The sequence below is a fragment of the Bufo gargarizans genome, chromosome 1 (assembly GCF_014858855.1).
Source record: "Bufo gargarizans isolate SCDJY-AF-19 chromosome 1, ASM1485885v1, whole genome shotgun sequence".
In the NCBI taxonomy this organism is placed as follows: Eukaryota; Metazoa; Chordata; class Amphibia; order Anura; family Bufonidae; genus Bufo; species Bufo gargarizans.
Window position 1 is genome coordinate 517,571,436 of NC_058080.1, and position 20,612 is coordinate 517,592,047.

General features: G+C 41.2%; 1 protein-coding gene across 1 annotated transcript in view; it reads left to right on the plus strand.

The window, feature by feature from the left end:
- The window catches only part of SGSM1 (small G protein signaling modulator 1), a 240,980-nt gene that overhangs the window by 112,842 nt on the left and 107,526 nt on the right, over window positions 1-20,612 (plus strand). The window contains exon 4 of the mRNA XM_044288814.1: window positions 18,550-18,712. Within this exon, the coding sequence (XP_044144749.1) occupies window positions 18,550-18,712 (163 nt within the window). The remainder of the gene's footprint in view (window positions 1-18,549; window positions 18,713-20,612) is intronic.

The window sequence follows — 20,612 nt, forward strand, 5'->3', positions numbered from 1 at the left end:
GACGATGCTGCACGGTCAGGGTGCTGGACAGGAAGAGGAGGGGAGAGAGGAGCGCAGGAAGTTTGAATCTCGCGCCTCTCTCCCCTGCACCAATCAGCACCCTGGACAGCGGCGTTCAGCACCAGGGCCAGCTCCGCCTCTGCAAATCCTCGGACTGCGATTGGTGGTGTAAAATTACGCCACCGATCGCAGTCTTTTTCCGGTTCATCGGGTCACAGGACACCCGAATGGACCGGAAACGCAGAAAACCGCAGGTCTGAATTGACCTGCGGTTTTCTGCGATCGCCGATACGGGGGGGTCCAATGACCCCCCCCTGCGTTGTTACGGGATGCCGGCTGAATGATTTCAGCCGGCGTCCCGTTCCGATTAACCCCTGCGGCGCCGGAATGCAGATTTTAAGTCAGGACGTACCGGTACGTCCTCGGTCCTTAAGGACTCGGGAAATAGGGCGTACCGGTACGTCCTCGGTCCTTAAGGGGTTAAATCCCTTCCCATACTGCATCACTTTGCGGTTTATACAACTTCCTGGAGTGTGCTGATGCTAGAAGCTGTTACTACTGCATCCACAAGATAAGTCTGTTTTCTTTATTTCTGTTTGCCTGTGGGTTTGATCCTAGGTGACCCTGACTCCCTCCGTATTAAGTGTAGGGAGCCGGTGGTCGTGTCCCCTCACTATTATAGGGTGTTCAGGTGCATACAGTCGAGGAACGAGAATATGCAATTTTCTACCATTGAGATTTTTGCATAGGCTGAGCAGTAAGGGAGAGAGCTAGGGCTCTTACAGGGCTTACCCTCCTGTTCCTTAGTTTTGGATAAAGTCAGTCGGATCTTCATTTGTGTCTTCTAGTTTTCTGTACACCTTCCGTGACAGTGGGGAACTGAAGTATGTAGATGGGCACACACCAGTGACATACAGTCCATAAGACGGATAGTGCATGGCAACTTTGGCACACTTCATGTGGACAAAGATTCCAGCATGACAATGCAACTGTACCTTGTATTGTGTATTGAAGACTAACAAAATGAACAAAGTCATGTTGCAACTCACATGTTACCATGGCACACATGTCACCAGGATTCCAAACCTGCAGGAATTCTGGCAATTTCCAAATTTTGGGGCAACTTACACATTGCAATTCTACCCTATTGGCTTTTATTATTCTGTAATGTACAGTGTAATGGCATCACAGTGCTGCAATCTTTGGCAGCGTGTCCGAGGTTGCCATGTGGCCCCAGCCTAAAATTGTAGCTTTGTTTTAACCCCCTGACAGTTTTGGCAGGTTTTAGCTGCTTTCAATCTTGAACCAGTACCTAAAGGCTATATCTAATGCTGCAATCCTTACCTTGTTATAAAGCTTAGATTGTCAGCTTTCAAACAAGACCAGGACCATAAATGGCTAAATCAGCCCACATCCTTTCTGGCTGTGTTCTCAGCCGGCCTGGAGGAGAAGGGCAGTTGGGGATCTGATAGCCTGCAGTAGGAGAGAAAAAACATCTCTTATGACCCCAGGGAGAAGGTAACATAAACTTCTTACTATGTTACCTATCCCCCTCTCTTCAGCTATCAGACAGAATATTTGCTCTCTTATTGTCATATATAGTTGTCTTTTTTTCCAGTAAAGGACTGAGAAGTTTGCCATCGAATCCCCATCTTCACCAAATTAGGCCATTTATTAATGCCATGACCCAGAGGTTTACTAGCTTCCAGATCACAGAGTCAAATAAATCACGCCAAAAACATGTACCCATACACACAAATATCAATAAAGTTTCAATTTTAGGCTGTTCCTCTTGTCCATATCCTACCCTTACCACACAATATGTGGATTGCTTTTCTAGCGATACCTGTTACACGATACAGTAATAACTCTAATAATTATCATTTTACATCCAATATATTAACCTTTACATGGTTATGTCATCCGATAAATAAAAATATTCTGGGTCTTGGAATGCAGCGACACAAAAAATGGTAATTTTGTAAAAATAAGTGTTTTTATTATGCAAGTATTATAAAATAATAAAAACGACCTGAATTTGCCATGATCACACTGACAGAATAAGTGATCATATTACTTAGAAGACACAGCGTACTCTAAATAAATCCCACAAAATAGTTATCATACTGCTTATAAGACATGGTAAATGCTGTCAAAATAAATCCCACAAAATATATAGCAGTATTTTTCAGACTTTAAGACGCACTTTCTCCCCCCCCCCCCCCCCCAGGATGCACTAGGAGCAATAAGGAGAGCTATGGGTGGCTGTACTCACCAAACCTGGTCTTCTTCCGGGCTCCACTCTGCAGTGTCTCTTTTTTTTTTTTTTTTTTACATCTAATCTGAGGTCTGATGGCAGTCCGAACTGAGGTTGATGGCAGTCCGAACTGAGGTTGATGGGAGTCCGATCTTAGTCTGATGGAGGTCTGATCTGAGGCTAATGGGGTTTGGGGGATCTGATCTGATTTCTGATGGGGCTTTGGGGGTCTGATCTGAGGTCTGATAAAAAAAAAAAAAATCTTATTTTCCGCCTCTAAATTCTAGGTGTGTCTTATGGTCCAGTAAGTCTTATTGTCCAGCAAATATGGTAGTTATCATACTGCTTATAACATTTAATGAACGTTTGTAAAAAAAAAATCGCACAAAATTGTTATCATACTGCTTACAAGACATAGTGAATGCTTTAAAAATAAATCCCACATTGATGTGGCCAGGACCACATCGATGACATTAAGCCCATATGTATGGTCAATGAATGTATACAATGATACAACATCAAAGCTAACTAACAAGAACTCATTGGGTAATGATATCTCCCTCAATTTTGTCAGGAAGTGTCCCGTGTCCCTACTGTAGGAGGGGGCCAAGGTCGCATGGGCACGTAAGATTTTATCCAGAAAGATGGAGACAGTGTTAAATCAAATGCGTTTCCGGGCAATAGATAGTGTAGGTTAAATTAGAAGAGGAGGGGGGGTTATGGATACAAATGGTTACATACTTTGAAGTCACTTCAACCCTATGGATTAAATATTGAGTTTAATGTTTCCACCATTGATTGAGATGTTGTTATGTAATGTCTTTGTTGGTGTACAATTTTGTGTATTGTTTTTACATACAGTGGCCTTTTCCCCATCCATGATTATCTGAGGGGGGTGTATAGTAATTCTCTCTTGATGGGATGGCGGAGCAGATGATTATGCTCGCTTGCACTTTCGGCAGTACAGAATTAAGGCATTTGTGAGGCTATATATAAATTAATGTATATAATGCCCCCTGATATTGGGACATAAATAGCGTGCCCTGATCACACTCATGGGTCCGACATTGCTGGATTAGGTGGAACAATTATTTGGGCAGTTTGGCATTTATGTCCCTCAATCTATATTATATAGTGTGGATCGCTACAACTTTGGGGTATATATACGTAGGTGGCTGATTGGTGTTCATGTTTAAGAGGCATTTACAGACTCCTGGATGCCTCTGATGGCGTTGTGGGTTGCCACGGCAACCTCGGGCCGCCCTCTGTGAGGTTAGATGGTTGCACGTCATTGCTGTGATGATGTGGCCGGGAGCGCGTCGCGGCCTGATGACGTCGGCAGCAGGGGACGGAGCAGTGTGGTGCTGGGAGGCGGACCCATGGACGCATCAGAGGTAACATAGATTATGACGTAGTTGATTGGACAGCTGTACGCACATAGCAGTGAGGGATGCCGAAGGGTTTAATTGATGTGATGTTTTACACACATGGTTCAGCGATGGCGGACGTCATACGATGATCGTTTTGGCTTGTAGTGTGATTGGCTGGCACTCAGGTGAGACATGGATGCATATTAGGTTAAGGAGAGACTGGAAAAAAGGTGTATATTCATTGGTTAGATTATACCAGTACCTGTAATTGGATAATCTGGATGGGGGTGGCGCACTTGTTTTTACCATAAATATGTGGATGTAATACAATGTGAACAGGCTTGAGAAAGGCTGTTTATCAGCCGAAACGTTGCTGCTATGTGTATTGTTGCTTTGAAGTCCCAATAAAAGTCGATGATGTGAGATGCTGCTGATACTCTTTGCATTCATCTATATGTTCCGGCTGTTGGATCCAGGGCCATTGGTGAGGCTGTTGCATCTACAATCACACATCAACAAGGACCATATGGTGCTGCTTCTACATTTGTTTATTGCTATCCTGAGGATAGGTCATCAATAAATATAACTTGGACAACCCCTTTAATTAGGCAAGCTATGCCCATCCGCAGTGGTCAGTAACTGACAACTTTGCAGTAAAACTGTTTGTCTATGGCCTTGGCCATATTCTGCAACCGCACCATGAGATTTCACCTTGATACTATGATCAGTTATCTAATCTTCTCTTTAATGAGAGATGAGACCTAGCAGTCTATCTATAAGTAGAATTTATGTTTACCAATCGGTAATAATTTTAATGCTGGCACAATTGACCAAAATTAGCAATAGCAATAAAATATTTGTAGCTAATTTGCTAAGGCCAATTATTGTTATGATCTTACAAATGAGTTATTACAATAATCAGTTACTGTAAACAGGCCTTTTTTTTTATAGTGTATTGAAGTGTCTGATGCAAAAGGGAACCTGTCATCATGAACATGCAGTGAAATATACAGACATCATGTTATAGACAGGAGGAGCTGTGCAGGTCGCTATTTACTTTTCTATTAATAGATTCAGTAAAACATGTCATTTATTCATTGAAACCTTGGCGCTTTCTGTGACTGACAGTCTTCCCTGCATGCTTGGTTTTACTATACCCCACTGCACACATATATAATGAACACGTGTCCAATAGCGACAGTATGCTGGCCAACACTAGTGACAGCCAAAAGGAGCAGTGAGGAGTGAGCATGTTTGAGAAGGAAGCGTGGCTGAGCTCCCCTGCATGCTTGATCATGCAGTATTAGCTATCAATCACTATCAATAAAAGAGCTCACATTAATCCTAAGTATAGAAAGAGGGAAGGTTTAAATTAATAAATTCAATTTTACTGAATCTTTTCCCACAAAACTTCTATATACTATCAAACTATATATCAATCTGCTCAGTTCCTCCTGCTCTATAACATGCTGGCTACAGACTGCACTTCACTTTCATGGTGACGGTTTCACTTTGAGGCTTTAGTGAAATGGAGAAATACATTTTTTTTATACATTTTTTAAAATCGGTAAATAGTTGATTAGAGAAAATGTTAACGGATCATTCCTAAGATCACTTATATAGTCCATGTTCTTGCTGATAGTGACTCACATAATATTTACACTTGAATTTGCTTGCTATTGCAATATGATTTGACAAAGACGCACATTCGACAAATGCAAAAGCAAGATGTAGTCTTCTGTCACACACTTTTTGTGGCTTTTTTCTGGATTGTAAAAAAAAAAAATATAGGAATTTTTAGACAGACATTTTTAACATGTGCTTTAAAAAACTGCTATACCTATGGACTCATAAAAACACCCCAATTTTTTTTCCGGGATTTTGATACTGATGACTTATCCACATTTATGACCGTTTCATTATGAACAGTGCCCTGCGGAACCGGGTGATGAATGCCACACAACTCCAGGCACATATAAGGGAGGTGAGAGGCACCCAAGTGCCACGCCAGACCATTTGAAACCGTTTACACCAGCGTGGTCTGCATGCTAGATGACCTGCAAGAGTACCTGACCACACCACCAATCACAGGCGTCATCTTGCAAGGGAGCATCTACGGTTAACGAGGGACCAGTGGGCCTCAGTGCTGTTCATTGATGAAAGTTGATTGATGCTGAGCAGAAATGATGGCCGCCAATGATGTTGGAGACGTCAAGGAGAATGCTAACTGTTGTCACCGAACGAGCCTTTGGTGGTGGTGGTGTTACAGTGTGGGCACATTGACATTTTCTATGGGGTTATAGCCACCACTGTTGTTGGCTTTTGTTTCAATAAATTGTTTGAGATGAGGAAATCATCATTGCATGCTTCTACTTAAATGCCCTACTTTCATGATATAATATCACTCTAGCAGGAATTTTTTACATTTTCCATAAATTTCACCTGAAAGCCAAATATCCTTAACTTTTTCTGAGTAGTGTAAAATATATATATATCATCAACTCCTCCTGCATAAAAAAAAACTACCCTACTAGTGTTAGATAACATTTTTTGTTATGTTGTTGGTGATTAATATATATTTTTTTTGTAACTAGCCATATAAAATATTGCTGTTTTCATGCTACCCATTGGAACAGTAATTTACTTCAATTTGCTTGTTAGCTTTGTAATGTAGACTGGAAAAGTTTCATGGATCTCTTCCAGTGTAGAGTCTTTTGAGGGTTGTTTCTTATATTTGGGAGGCTCAAGACCCCTACAAACCTGACATGGTACCTGAAAAACATCACCTTTATTTCTGATGGCTGGATTTGAGTCAGTTAGCACACTAAAGACACGCATGGGATATTTCTATAAACTGCAGAATCAGGATAGTAAAGATTGAGGGTTTTGTGCTTTTAGGGCTTGTGGTATTATAGTAAAAAATTTAATTTAAAATCTGCATAAAATGATTTTTTTTTTTTTTTTATTTCAGCTCCATTTTGCTTTCACTCCTGTGGAACACCAAAATGGTTAGCAAAGTTTCTAAATCCAGTTTTAAATAATTTGAGGGGTGCAGTTTCTAAAATTTGGTCATCTGTGGGTGGTTTCTATAAAGTAGAAGTCACTTCAGAACTGAATTAGTCCTTAAAAAGACAGTCTTGAAAAATTTGAAAAAATTGTGTTTCAAGTTCTAAACCTTCTAATGTCCTACAAAATTAAAATGACACTTAAAAAATTATGCCAATCTACCTCCTCTCCCTACTGTTGGAAGAACTATGGAATCATGGGTTCATTGCTCAATATTTTCTGGAAATGCCCAGTACTAACTGCCTTTTCTGATGCAGTGACCTAATTGGTCAATTGTTTACAACCCTCTACTAATAAACCCATATCTGAACTAGCTCTCCTACTGGTGGCATAGACACATATCCTAGTGATTGCAAAACAATTCTTTGTCACATTTTCCACTCAGCCAGGCTTCTGATAACTAGGAAATGGAAAACGTCTGACATAGGTACCTACTAAGGGCTAACTACAGTACTTTCCATAATATCGCAGAATTACATATTTGAGGTAAATCGAACTCCTTTTTTCGGATCTGGCATCTTTGGAAGGCTCTACATCCCAGACTAACAATGTAATGTAGTGTCTCCCTTGAGGGTATGCTAAGTCTCATATTGCAGTCACTCATATAAACTCTTTATACTGCTTTACTGATAAAGAATACTATGATGTATCCTGGTGACCTGATATATGTTTCTCTGGATCCCATCTGGACACTTTCCCATCAGTGCCCTATTTCTATCCTTCCGAAGTAGGTCAGTTTTGTTCCCTTATTTTTTGTTTTTTTTGTTTTGCTGATATATATACAGTTCTTTGTAGGGTACAGATCTATTACTGTAATGAATATCTCCTTATTGATCACATGCTGATGGTATTCTGTCAATTGTACATTGTTGCAAACTCTGCAATGCATACATGTAATTTTGATCCTTGTTTTACTATTATATGAAAACTTAATAAAAATGTATCTAAAAAAGAAATTATGCTAACATAAAGCAAATGTCTGCTTTATGTTAGCATAATTTCTTTTTTAGATACATTTTTATTAAGTGAAGGTCAGTTATTAACTATTTTGTGACTTATCACTATCTGCCTCAAAGCAGAAAAATTAAAATGTACAAAATGTATATTTTTTCCCAAATTATTTGTAAACTTTAGATTTTTTTTAATAAATAAAGGTACAACATGTCAACCCAAGTTTACCACTAACACAATGTTTCACGAAAAAAAAAAACAATCTCATAATTGCTTTGATAAGTTAATAACTAAATTTTAGCATCCAGTGCCAAGCAGCTGCCGCTGCCAATACTATCAAAATCGTGGTATGCATAAAATGAGGCATAAATGCTTATGACAAGAACAGAGCATAGTCTTGCTTCTATACAAATCACTAGTCCAACCACACAGAATGAATTGCACAATTTTGGACACCTGTGAATAAGAAGGATTCAGCTGTAGCCGGTGCAGAGTAGGGTGACCATGGTTTATTAAAGGGAGTCTGTCACGTCATTTTCACCAATACAACGAAGAGCATTGCCCTACAGATGATTGCAAACGCATTCCATACATACCTGTGTGTATTGTGTGTCTTTATTCCATGTCCAGGAATAGCACTTTTATTCTGCTGCTCAGAAACGGCTCCCAAGTGCCCAGCTGGACAGGTTTGCTGTTCCAATTGCCCAAAGCAAAGTAAAGCTTACCCAGTCGGGCACTTTGGGAGCCGTTTTTTCAGCAAAATAATTGGTACATGGAATAAAGACACAAAGTACACACAGGTATGCTTGAAATGCGTTTGCAATTTTCTGTGGGGCAATGCTGTTAGTTAAAGGGGTTGTCCGGGTTCAGAGCTGAACCTGGACATACCTCCATTTTCACCCCAGCAGCCCCCTTGACAGGAGCATTGGAGCAGTTCATGCTCCGATGCTCTCCTTTGCCCTGCGCTAAATCGCGCAGGGCAAAGGCATTTTTTTTAGATCCGGTGACGTACCGGGGCTCTCCATGGGGCTGCCAGGAAGCCCGGTGACGTCACCGACACTGATGGGCGGGATTTAGCACTAAAGCCCGCCCATCAGAGCCGGTGACGTCTCTGAAAACACTTCCGGGTGGAAGCCTATGCCCGGCAGCATGTTATTGTAAATAAAAGATCACTTGCCTGCGCGATTTAGCACAGGGCAAGGAAGCGCATTGCAGCATGAGATGCTCCGATACTAGCCTCAGGGGGGCAGATTGTACTGTGTAATCAGAATCTGCTGCCGGCAAACAACTTGCCATTATGGGGACAGCATTAGCAATCGCTCCTCTCCATACTGAAGAGCGGGTGATTGCCAGGAAGGACTGCTTCTCTCGCAATAATTGCCTGCTGTATGTGATACTAGCTTTATATTGGTGAAATTTATGTGACAGACTCCATTTAAGGGAATGGGAAAACAGTACCAAGACAGGTTATCAAACTGTGGGGTAGTCATTTTGGAAAAAACAACAATTTTGGGGGGATAAAATTGCAATATATGAATTAACTATTCTATGATCTTGACATGGCAAGAGAGCATCTTTACTGGGTGGATGGAGATTCTTTACTGTAAGATCAGTGACACTACAAGATGTTGTAATGATTGGTTCATTGAACAAGTTCAACAGGGGCCTAGAAGTCACAAATTCTAGATTTCGGACCATGGGATGTTTATCCGGGGATTTATTCTGATTGCTATATTTGAACTGAAATGTTCTTCTAATATGGGGTAATTGGTGACCACCCCGTAGGGTTTTGCCTTCCTCTATTTCAACACAGCAGTTAGTATGTTAGTCTTGATAGACCTTTTTCTTTTTCAGCCACATCAACTAGTTTACATACACTATATAAAAAGACACATATGCAAAAAAACCTCCCAGGCTGTGAGCTGTGCGCTGCGATTGGCCAGCGCTGCAGCCTAGGAGAAGGAGACGCCCACAGGACAAGGGAAGACCCGCCTACTATAACTTAAGAAGCAAAGGTACCGGAGCCTATAACGGGAGAACGGAGTGGCGCCCGGGGATAATAGTAAGTGCAGTGAGATCCCCGGGCGCCGCTCTATATGGCAGCATACTCAGTTCACATCGTTTATACAAGTGAAAGGTCCTCTTTAAGCCATTTTGTAACCAGTATGTTGTTACACAGTTAATATTTACATTAATGTAGATGGGAATTTATATAGTTTATTCTTTGGTACAATTTTCTATGGTTATTTCAATGGTTAGTTATATGCTGCCATCTAGTGGCCTTTTTTTGGTAATGCACTTGTTTTTTCCATGTTCCCTTCCTGAGATCTATGACACATTTCCTTTGTGTGATGCTCCACACTTCTTCTTGAGTACAGCACTTCCTATGTCATGGATGCAGCTAACACGCCTCATGTAACAGGGACACATGTGATCTGCATGGTACGCTAAAGAAAGTATCATCTTTTGACTGCAAAATACTAAGATCAATTCATTCTGCTGTATACTTTTGTCTGATGTACAGAATAAAGCAACTTTGTGGATGAACACGGTATTGGTGAGTTCAGCTATCTGATGAGGATTGTCCGCAGTGATTATATCTGCTTATACAGGCCAGGCATAGAGGTCTTACAAGGGATAGATTGCTATCACAACAATCAGAGTCAAAATAGTCAAATGATGCATAGAATTCCTACAGCTGTGTATATGTGTGTGCCTAATCTGCAATTAAGCTCAGTGCCATCCGCCATCTTGTGAAAGCACATGGTCACATAAACTTGAATGTTGAAAACTGTTTCTCTACATTGAACTGTGTTACCTCACCTAAGCTGCTGTTCATCTTCTTAAAGAGACAGTACCATTTTCTGCAAAACCGTAAAAAATAGAGAATGCTCTGAACACTCTTTTATGGCCGAACCAATGCAGATACATCATGCCTCTGAAATGGCAGAAGTACAGGGAGCAGATTCTGCAGATATTACCAAACAGAGTGTAAGACCCAAGCGTACAATAAAACCGACACACCGACACAGAAACTCAGAGAAAACTATGAAGCCACTACAATAGAGATGAGTTCTCTAGTAATCTGTCAGACTTCTGGGACAGAACCTCACACTGCATGTCAGTTTTGTCAAACTTTAATGATCAACCAGCTTAATTAAGAGACTCTATAAATCGCCAATCTGCTGCATATGAATGCTACCAGCGGCTAATATAGAGGATTCTTCAGCAGAACTGACCAGGACTGATGCACTGAACCAACAAAGGGATCTCGCAGTGTAAAATGCTAGTCTTAAGGCAGAACTCCGCATTACTCAACTGCAGGAGACCAGATCTCACAGATCCACCTCATCCAAGCACACTGCACTTTCTTCTAGAAACTCTTGCTCCAGAAGTTCAACATTAAGCAACAAGCTAATAGAGGCCCGTGCTGATACGGAATAAACCGTTAAGCTCTTTTACCAGAAAGGAAGCAGAGGTAGAAGCACACAAGGCAGGTCGCCATACTGAGATGGTAGCTCATCAAGCCGAAATGGAAGCTAAAAGCAAAGCTCTCCAAGCACAAATGGCTGCTCAACAAGCAGAGGCAGATTCGCAAATAAAGATTCTGCAAATGGAAAGGGGAGGAAGCAGCTTCCCTAGCACGGCTGAAAGTCCTTGAACAAGCAGTGGGACAAAATAGTAATTCAGACTGCCTTATCCCAGCAGAACTGGAAGATCCAGTTGAACGCACTAGTGAATACGTACTAAAGCATAACATTTGCAAAGATACAGAGTCATCTCCTGTACCTCCTACTAACAACACTGAGACCTCTCAGCTCCATATGCCTAAGCCTCTTCAAGTGTACAACACAAGTACAGCTATGCAGCAAACTACATCAACTCCTGCCAACAACAAGGAGACTTCCAGTGACAAGCCGCAGCCAACACAAGCCCTAGAGACTACACCACAGTTAAACACTCAAGCAACATAATTTTACCCTGGTAAACCTCACCCTATATCACCAGAGAACTTTCACACCCAAAGCTTCCACAAGTTACTTTGGCACCAAAGAGTCAGAGATCAGACTTGAATGACTTTTTCAGATATATGGTACGCAGTCAGCTCATGGACACCAGCCTCTCAAGGTTTGATGACTGTCCAGAGAGCTACAGGGTCTGGAGATCAAACTGTCACGGCTGTGTCATGGTCTGGTGTCTGTGGACCGTGACACTTTCGCCGCGCATGATGGTTGCCGGTGGCAACATGTTTGTTATGCATGCGTGTGCACTTCCCCTTTAAGGCTGTTTCCCTTTCCATTTCTGGTGTGTATGGAATTAAGGTGTGTGCAAGGTGGAGGTGGGTGTGGCCTTTTGGCTTTTATTGTCCTGAGTTGTGAGCCTGAGGTCAGATTGTCTTCAGTGTCTTGAGGAGTTGGTGCTTTTCCATCTGCCCAGTCCTTGAGGACCACCGTATGGGACATCAATGTCATCTGCGATGTCATCCCTTTGTCTCCTTCTTGTCCTTTCCCTACCTTATCTGTTGTTATGTTTGGCGTGGGTTTGATTTGGAGATTTGTTGTTATGTCTAGTTTGTAGCTACATGGCTGGTCTGTTGTTTGTTGTTGTCCAGCATGTATGCTAGACATTCCCTTGTATGTCTGTACCTCCAGAAGGGGGACCCTGGGGTTCCCGAGAGGGGGAACTACACATCAGTTAAGCAGCGCTGTCTGCGTCCACCATACATCTTGCAGAATTGTGGTCCAGGCAGTTACTACTGCTCCTGTGTTTGGTGTTGGTACTGAGTACTTATTTGTGTGTTTGGGCTCCAGTGCTTTTCATAGGATCCAGTGGTTGTGGTGCGGACGACTCGTTGTTGTGGGCAGGTAAGTGACATTGTGGTCCTGTGGTCTGTTGTCATTCTGCCACAGGACACTTATCTGTCAAGATTGTCCTCTGCTTGCTGTCTGCTCCTCTCCTTGCTGTTAGGCTTGCTGGAGACTCCGGTTCATTTGTGTTGTGGATGAACTGGTCGCCTCCTTTTCCTGACCTTTATCCCAGGGATCATGAGGCCAGTTAGGGTCCGAGGTTCCAGTGCATGAGCCCTCCTACCATCTGGGTCTGCTCATGCGGTTAGGAGGTAAGGGCGAGGATTAAGGGTTACCTACTCCCTGATCCTAGCATCCAGGCCTAGTTGCTTTCCCAAATTCCCGACATTGTATGATGCAGAGTTTTCCCCACTCCCCACCGTGACACAACCTTCAAGGTTGCGATTGCTGATCTCAACCTTACTGCTAAGGAAGAACTTGATTTGCTCATAAGTGGGCTGGGACCAGAATCTTCAGATCGTGTTAAAAGACTGAGAACAGTACATGTTGACCACCCAGATGCAGGTCTTGTTGCTGCATGGGCAAGACTTAAGCAAGCCTATGGTAGCTCTGAAGCCATAGAAAGTGCTCTGTTTAAGAGACTGCAAAATTTCCCATAAATAGGGAACAAAGACTATCGCAAGATCCAAGATCTAAGTGACCACCTCATGGAGATAGAGTTAGCAAAGACAGACCCACGTCTACCTGGACTAAGCTTCCTTGACACCGCTCATGGTGTCAACTCAGTGGTGTCTAAACTGTGACATGGCCTGCAAGAGAAATGAGCACAACAGGGCTCAAGGTACAAAAGAGACTATAATGTATCCTTTCCTCCATTCTCATACTTTTGCAAGTTCATTAGTGATCAAGCCTGGACGAGAAATGATCCCAGCTTCAGCTTCAGTAAACCCAACTTGCCTGCTGCATCCTCCTCATCATCATCAAAGTATGAAAGCACAGCAGCTAAACGTAGAGATTTTAATAGAGCAATATCTGTTAAAAAGACAGACATTTCACCATTCACAACCTCACCTACTGATCAGGGCGTTGTGGATGACAGAGATAAAGACCCTAATCATTAGTGTCCTATTCACAAGAAGCCTCACCCTCTTACAAAATGTCTTGGGCTTAGAGCAAAGACTTTACAAGAGCGCAGGGAGATTCTCCAGAAACTTGGAATATTCTTCAAGTGCTGTGCTTATAGCCATTTTGCTAAAGACTGTAAAGTTGTCATCTAGTGCACAGAATGCAGTAGCGACAGACATATTACTGCTATGCATCCTACTCCACTTCCAGACAACCCACAGCAGCTACCTACCTCAACCCCTGTCTTAAATCATAGCGGGGAGCAATAAAGTCATGCTCCAGCCAAAGATATTATTTTTTCTTCATGCACAGAAATCTGTGGAGAAGGCTTGGATGACACATGCTGTGCCAAGCTGCTAGGATGTATGCCATAATAGATGAACAGAGCTACAGATCCCTGGTTAAGCCTAAATTCTTTAAGATTTTTGGCATAGAGGGTCACACCACACCGTATACTCTCAGAACCTGTTTTGATCGGCAGAAGTGTCGCTGGGTACATGGTCTCTCATATTAACGAGGGCATACCCCTACCAACATTAGTTGAGTATGACCATATGAAAGGGAAGAGATTCCCACTCCAGAAGTTGCATATCACCATCCTCACTTAAGGCATCTTGTTGATGAGATTCCTGCAATGGACATGAGTGCTGAAATCTTGGTCCTGCTAGGAAGGGATGTTCGCGACCAGTGTGATGGACCTGACAATGCCCGTTATGCACAAAGACTTGACCTAGGCTGGGTAATAGTGGGCAATGTATGCTTGGCCAGGATGCATACGTCATCTGAGATCCACTCCTTCATAACTTAAGTGTTGGGAAATGGACGTGCATCCCACTTCAAACAGTGGCCTCACCATTATGAAGTAAAGGAGAAGCGTCTTGACATCATCCAAGTACCTGATGTTACTCCTGTCCTTTGTGATGGCAACCTAGGTACCACAGTGTTTTGTACTACAAGTGATGACAACAAAATAGCCTTGTCAGTTGAAGACAGAGATTTCCTCAAGATAATGGACAAAGAATTCTTCCAAGATGAGTCAAACAGCTGGGTTGCTCCATTACCTCTTCCTGCTGGAAAGGCCAAACTCCCAACCAATCGTGAACAGGCTCTATCCAGATTCAACTCACTTCAACAAACACTAAAGAACAGGCCTGAAATGAAGGACTATTTCATCACTTTTATGAAAAGCATCTTTGACAATGATCACGCCGAACCAGCGCCACCACTTCAAAGACTTGATGAGTGCTGGTATTTGCTTTTCTTCGGAGTTTATCATCCACTTAAGCCAAAACAAATCAGGGTAGTATTTGACTCCAGTGTCAAGCATCAAGGCATATCCCTAAACGATGTTCTTCTCACCGGCCCGAATCTAACCAACAACCTTGTAGGTGTACTTATGAGGTTTAGAAGAGAACCAGTTGCCATAACTGCTGATATTGAGCAAATGTTTCACTGCTTCATTGTATGTGAAGACCATAGGAATTTCCTAAATTTTTTGTGGCACTGTAACAACAACATGGACAATGAGATTATTGAATACTGCATGAAGGTATATGTTTTCGGAAATTGGCCCTCACCCACTGTTGCAATATATGGTTTTACGAAGTACTGCCCTTGATGGAGAAAAGGAGTATGGCGCGGATACTCGACACTTCGTTGAGAGAGACTTTTATGTTGACGATGGACGTAAGTCTTTACCTACAGACGAAGAAGCCATAGACCTGCTCCAAAGGACACAAGGTATGCTTTCTGAGGCTAACCTCAGACTACACAAGATTGCCTCAAATAGTGTTGCCGTTATGAAAGCCTTTCAACCTGGCGATCATACCACAGGGTTTAAAGACTTAAATCTGGCAATGGACATGCCACCTATACAGAGAAGTCTGGGCCTACGGTGGGACTTATTAAAAGACACCTTCGGCTTTCAAGTCAGCTCTGCAGACAAGCCATTTACCAAGTGTAGTATTCTGTCAGTGGTGAACAGCCTATACGACCCAAGAGAATTTGTGGCTCCCATCACCATACAAGGTAAAGCCTTACTTAGACAGCTCTCAGAGTCTATTAAAGATTGGAACGCTGCACTGCCATCAGACAAGCTTTCAAAGTGGGAGTCCTGGAAACAATCTCTACATGCCTTAGATGAAATCTGTATACCATGCTGCCACATTTCAGCTTCCCTTGCTACAAGTCAGAGAATTATAGGCATCACACGTAAAATACTGGACCCTATGCTTATGGACTTGAACTCCACAAGACTCACCCACGAGATACTAACCACCTTCCTGGCAGAAGCATCTGCCATTATCAATTCAAGACCATTTTTTCCAGTGTCTACAGGTCCAGAGATCCCAACTATACTTACGCCAGCTACCCTGCTTACCCAGAAGCTTGGTTCCGTTCCTGTTTCACCTGGAAACTTTAAAGCAGGAAATCTGTGCTATGACCAGTGGAAGCGAGTACAACACCTCGCCAACTGCTTCTGGAATTGTTGGAAGATGGAGTATCTTTCTACTCTGCAAGGATGCAGGAAATGGCAACGCCTGAACCCTAACATACAAGTTGGAGATCTCGTTCTGCTCAAGGACCAGCAAGCCGAAAGAATCGAATGGCTTATGGGACTTGATGACGGTAAGGTACGCAAGGTGGAGGTGAAAATTGCAAGTAAAAGGACTGTAAAGACTTTCATCAGACCTATCACAGAACTTATTCTTCTCTTTCCCTTTGGAGAATAAACTTGCTTGCGTATGCTTCTGGATTCTACCTGTGACTTCAAGAAGGAAGTGTCTTGAACTTTAATTGATACAACTTGAAGCTTACATTATAGTTGTTGCATTATTGCATGTTCTCTTTTATGTCTTTTAGGTCTTCAGACATCAAAGCAAATTGCATTGCACTGTTGTTTATTTGCATTTGTATAACTACCGTTATGGTATAAATAGTGATATTTACAATGCCAGATGGGGAGTATGCTGTTACACAGTTAATATTTACATTAATGTAGATGGGAATTTATATAGTTTTTTCTTTTGTACAATTTTCCATGGATATTTCAAAGGTTAGTTATATGCTGCCATCTAGTGGCCTTTTTTTTGGTAATGCACTTGTTTTTTCCATGTTCCCTCCCTGAGATCTATGACACATTTCCTTTGTGTGATGCTCCACCCTTCTTCTTGAGTACAGTGTTTCCTGTGTCATGTATGCAGCTAACAAGCCTTGTGTAACATTCACACAAGTATTCTGCATGGTACGCTAAAGAAAGTATCATCTTTTGACTGCACAATACTGAGATCCATTCATTCTGCTGTATCCTGTTGTCTGATGTACAGAAAAAAGCAACTATGTGGATGAACACAGTATTGGTGAGTTCGGCTATCTGATGAGGATTGTCCACAGTGATTATATCTGCTTATACAGGCCAGGCATAGAGGTCTTACAAGGGATAGATCTCTATCACAACAACCGGAGTCAGAATAACCAGTTTGGCAGTATGCTTTGGGTCATTGTCCATTTGGAAAACCCATTTCCGCCCAAGCTTTAACTTCCTGGCTGATGTCTTGAGATGTTACTTCAGTATTTCCACATAATCTTCTTTCCTCATGATGCCATCTATTTTTTTGAAGTGCACCAGACCCTCCTGCAGCAAAACAACCCCACAACCTGATGCTGCCACCCACGTGTTTCACAGTTGGGATGGTGTTCTTAGGCTTCCAAGCGTCTCCTTTTTTTCTTCAAACGTAACGATGGTCATTATGACCAAAAAGTTCAATTTTAGTTTCGACAGACCACAGGACATGTCTCCAAAAATGTAGGTCTTTGTTCCTGTGTATATTTTCAAACATTAATCTGGCTTTTTTTATGTTTCTTTTTGAGTAATGGCTTCTTCCTGGCAGAGTGGCTTTTCAGCCCATGTTGATACAGTACTCGTTTCACTGTGGATATTGACACAATCTTACCAGCTTCTGCCATCATTTTCACAAGGTCTTTTGCTTTTGTTCTTGGGTTGATATGCACATGTCGGACCAAAGCACGTTCATCTCTGGGACAAAGAACCCGTCTCCTTCCTGAGCTGTATGATGGCTGGACATTCATATCTTGTTTGTACTTGCGTTTAATTGTTTGTACCTTCAGGTATCTTGAAATTGCACCCAAGGTTGAGCCAGACTTGTGCAAGTCCACAATTATCTTCTTGATATCTTGGCTGATTTCTTTAGACTTTCCCATGATGCTACACAAAGAAGCAGTGTGTTTCAGGTGTGCATTTAAATACATCCAGAGGTGTGTCTCTAATTAACTCAGATGTTGCCAACAAACCTAACAGAAGCTTCTAAACACATGACAACATCATATGGGCAGTCCAGAATTGTTTAAAGGCATAGTAATCTTAGTGTATGTAAACTTTTGACATTGCAGAACGTATTAAAAATGCCTTAAAATATTATTTCTCTCAATGTTATGTCATTTGGCAAATAATAATAATTATGGTAATCCTAATTGACCAAAAACAGGTGTTTTTTAATGTTTGCCTTTCAACCCACCACTTGTAATAATGTTAGACTTGATGCTGGCTCTAATTCTTTCATGTTTTGGTCTGCTAAACTGTGAAATTCTGTTTGACAAACATTAATACAAATTTATGAATGAATCATATCAATAAAATTTTGCTCTGATTCATAATTTTCCTATTTGATATATAACTAGGATGTGGGTGTCAGCATCTGTTAAAGGTATAACTGAGTGTTTAGAAAAGCATTTGTGTTAAAATAATTCAAATAAACTCAATCTGAACATATGGGATTAATGTTGTTGTCTTCTCTTCAACTGCTCATTTGCATCTCTTTTACTGTGTATAAAAATAGTACAAAACATACATTATGAGCAAGAATGAAAAAAGACGGTACACACAAAGTAAAGTATTTGTCACATATTGTATTTTCGTACAACTTCTTGAACATTTTCCTTTGTGTGATTACAGCTGCAGTGGAAGCATGTGTACTTCATGGTCTGAGACGCAGGGCTGCCGGGTTTTTGCGCAGCAACAAGATTGCCGCATTATTTATGAAGGTGGGAAAAAGCTTTCCTCTTGCAGAAGAGCTTTGCAGGAAGGTACAGGAACTTGAACAACTACTGGAAAGCAAGTAAGAAATTTACCTTTTTGTAAAAAAAATGTGCAAATGTATTCTTTTTAACAAATGTCTGTATAACAATACAGCCATCATTGTTCTTTAAGAAAATTATGGACATGCACCTCCCATTACCTAATTTAAATTGCCCACTCCTTTCATGCAATATCAAAAGAGCCCCAAGAAGCTGAGTTAGGCTCCATTCACACGTCCGCAACATGTTTTGCGGATCCACGGAGCTGCAAATTCGCAAAACACGGAAAGCGGCAATGTGCGTTCCACATTTTGCGGACCGCACATTGCCGGCACTAATAGAATATGCCTGTTCTTGTCCGCAATTGCGGACAAGAATAGGACATGATCAATTTTTTTTGCGGAACGGACGTGCGGACCCGGAAGTGCGGATCCGCAATTCCGTGTCCGGACAGCGCATCGTGTTGCCCCATAGGAATGAATGGGTCCGCAATTCCGTTCATGCGGAACGAAATTGCGGACGTGTGAATGGAGCCTAAAGAGAATCATGACATAATTGAGCAGTTTTACAATTGAAATGGTACCAGATATACATGTATAACTTGCTGCATTGACTGGACTAATTTTGGTCTTGGGTTCAGACTGACTTTTTACTCATCATCCTTCAACGGGTCTTTATTTTAGTTATTTATTTGTTATCCTGTAATGTACAGTAAACAGTTCTTCTTTTGTTTTATATCATGCAGTAAATGTCAAAATTGATTTTAAAATATACCTTTATAGCCCTCATGCAGCTCTGTCGAGGTACATTGGATGTATCCTAAAATATGCCATAACAAATACAACTTATCATACAAAAAACTAACTTTCTTACAGTTTTGAGAACAAATAAAGTTAGGGCTATGCATTAAAATGAGCTAGGCTGCATACTTAGGGGGTTAAGCATGTAAGTGTATATGTATGTGTTAAAGGGGATATTAATTATTGATATTTATGCAAATCAATAATTAATATCTCCTTTAACAGTATGCCAGCACATTATTGCATAAAATATACAGGGAAATATTGAGAAATCCAGCTTCTATAAAAAATACATACTTTATTCAGGCAAAAAGATAAAAATAAAAAAACTACACACAGACTACAGGGTCTACACATTTTGGGTTACTGCATACAGACCCTTACTCATGACAGGAGTAATGGTCTGTATGCAACAACCTGAAATGAGTAGATGCTGTTGTCTGTTTGTATGGCTTTTTATCATTTTGCATAAATAAACTGCGGTACTTATTTTTATGGAAGCTGGATTTCTCTATATTTTTGTGCCAAAATTGGTACAGCCGATTCTGTGCTTCTGGGAATTACCCACAGGTGAGCTGGAATTGTGCTTTTTATAAAATATACAGGGGGAGATTAATCAAAACTGGTGTCAGATTCCTCCTTTCGTTTTTCAGGGCTACTTTGGAAAATGAAACATGGATTCTGATTGGTTTCTATGGACAACGAAGTCAGTTTTCCTTTACACCAGTTTTGATAAATATCACCAGCAGTTTTTATATCTTAATACTTTTGCATTTATTTGAATCTACAGAATGCTAACCTCTTCCTTCCTATGCATAGGGGCCTTAGTGACCAAGCAGTTTTTTCCATTTTTTCATTATTGCATTCCAAGAGCTATAACTTTTTTTATTTTTCCATAAATGTAGCTGTATGAGGGCTTGTTTTTTGCAGGACAAGTTGTAGTTTTCTATGGTACCATTTTGGAGTACACATCATTTACTTGTTAACTTTTTTTTAGCTATTTCTGGGGATGAGAAAAACAGCAATACCGCTGAGTTTTTATGTTATACATTTTGTGACCTTCACTTTGAGGCACAAATGACATAGTAACTTTAATTTCCTAGTCAGTACAATTACAGTGATGCCAAATATTATTTATTTT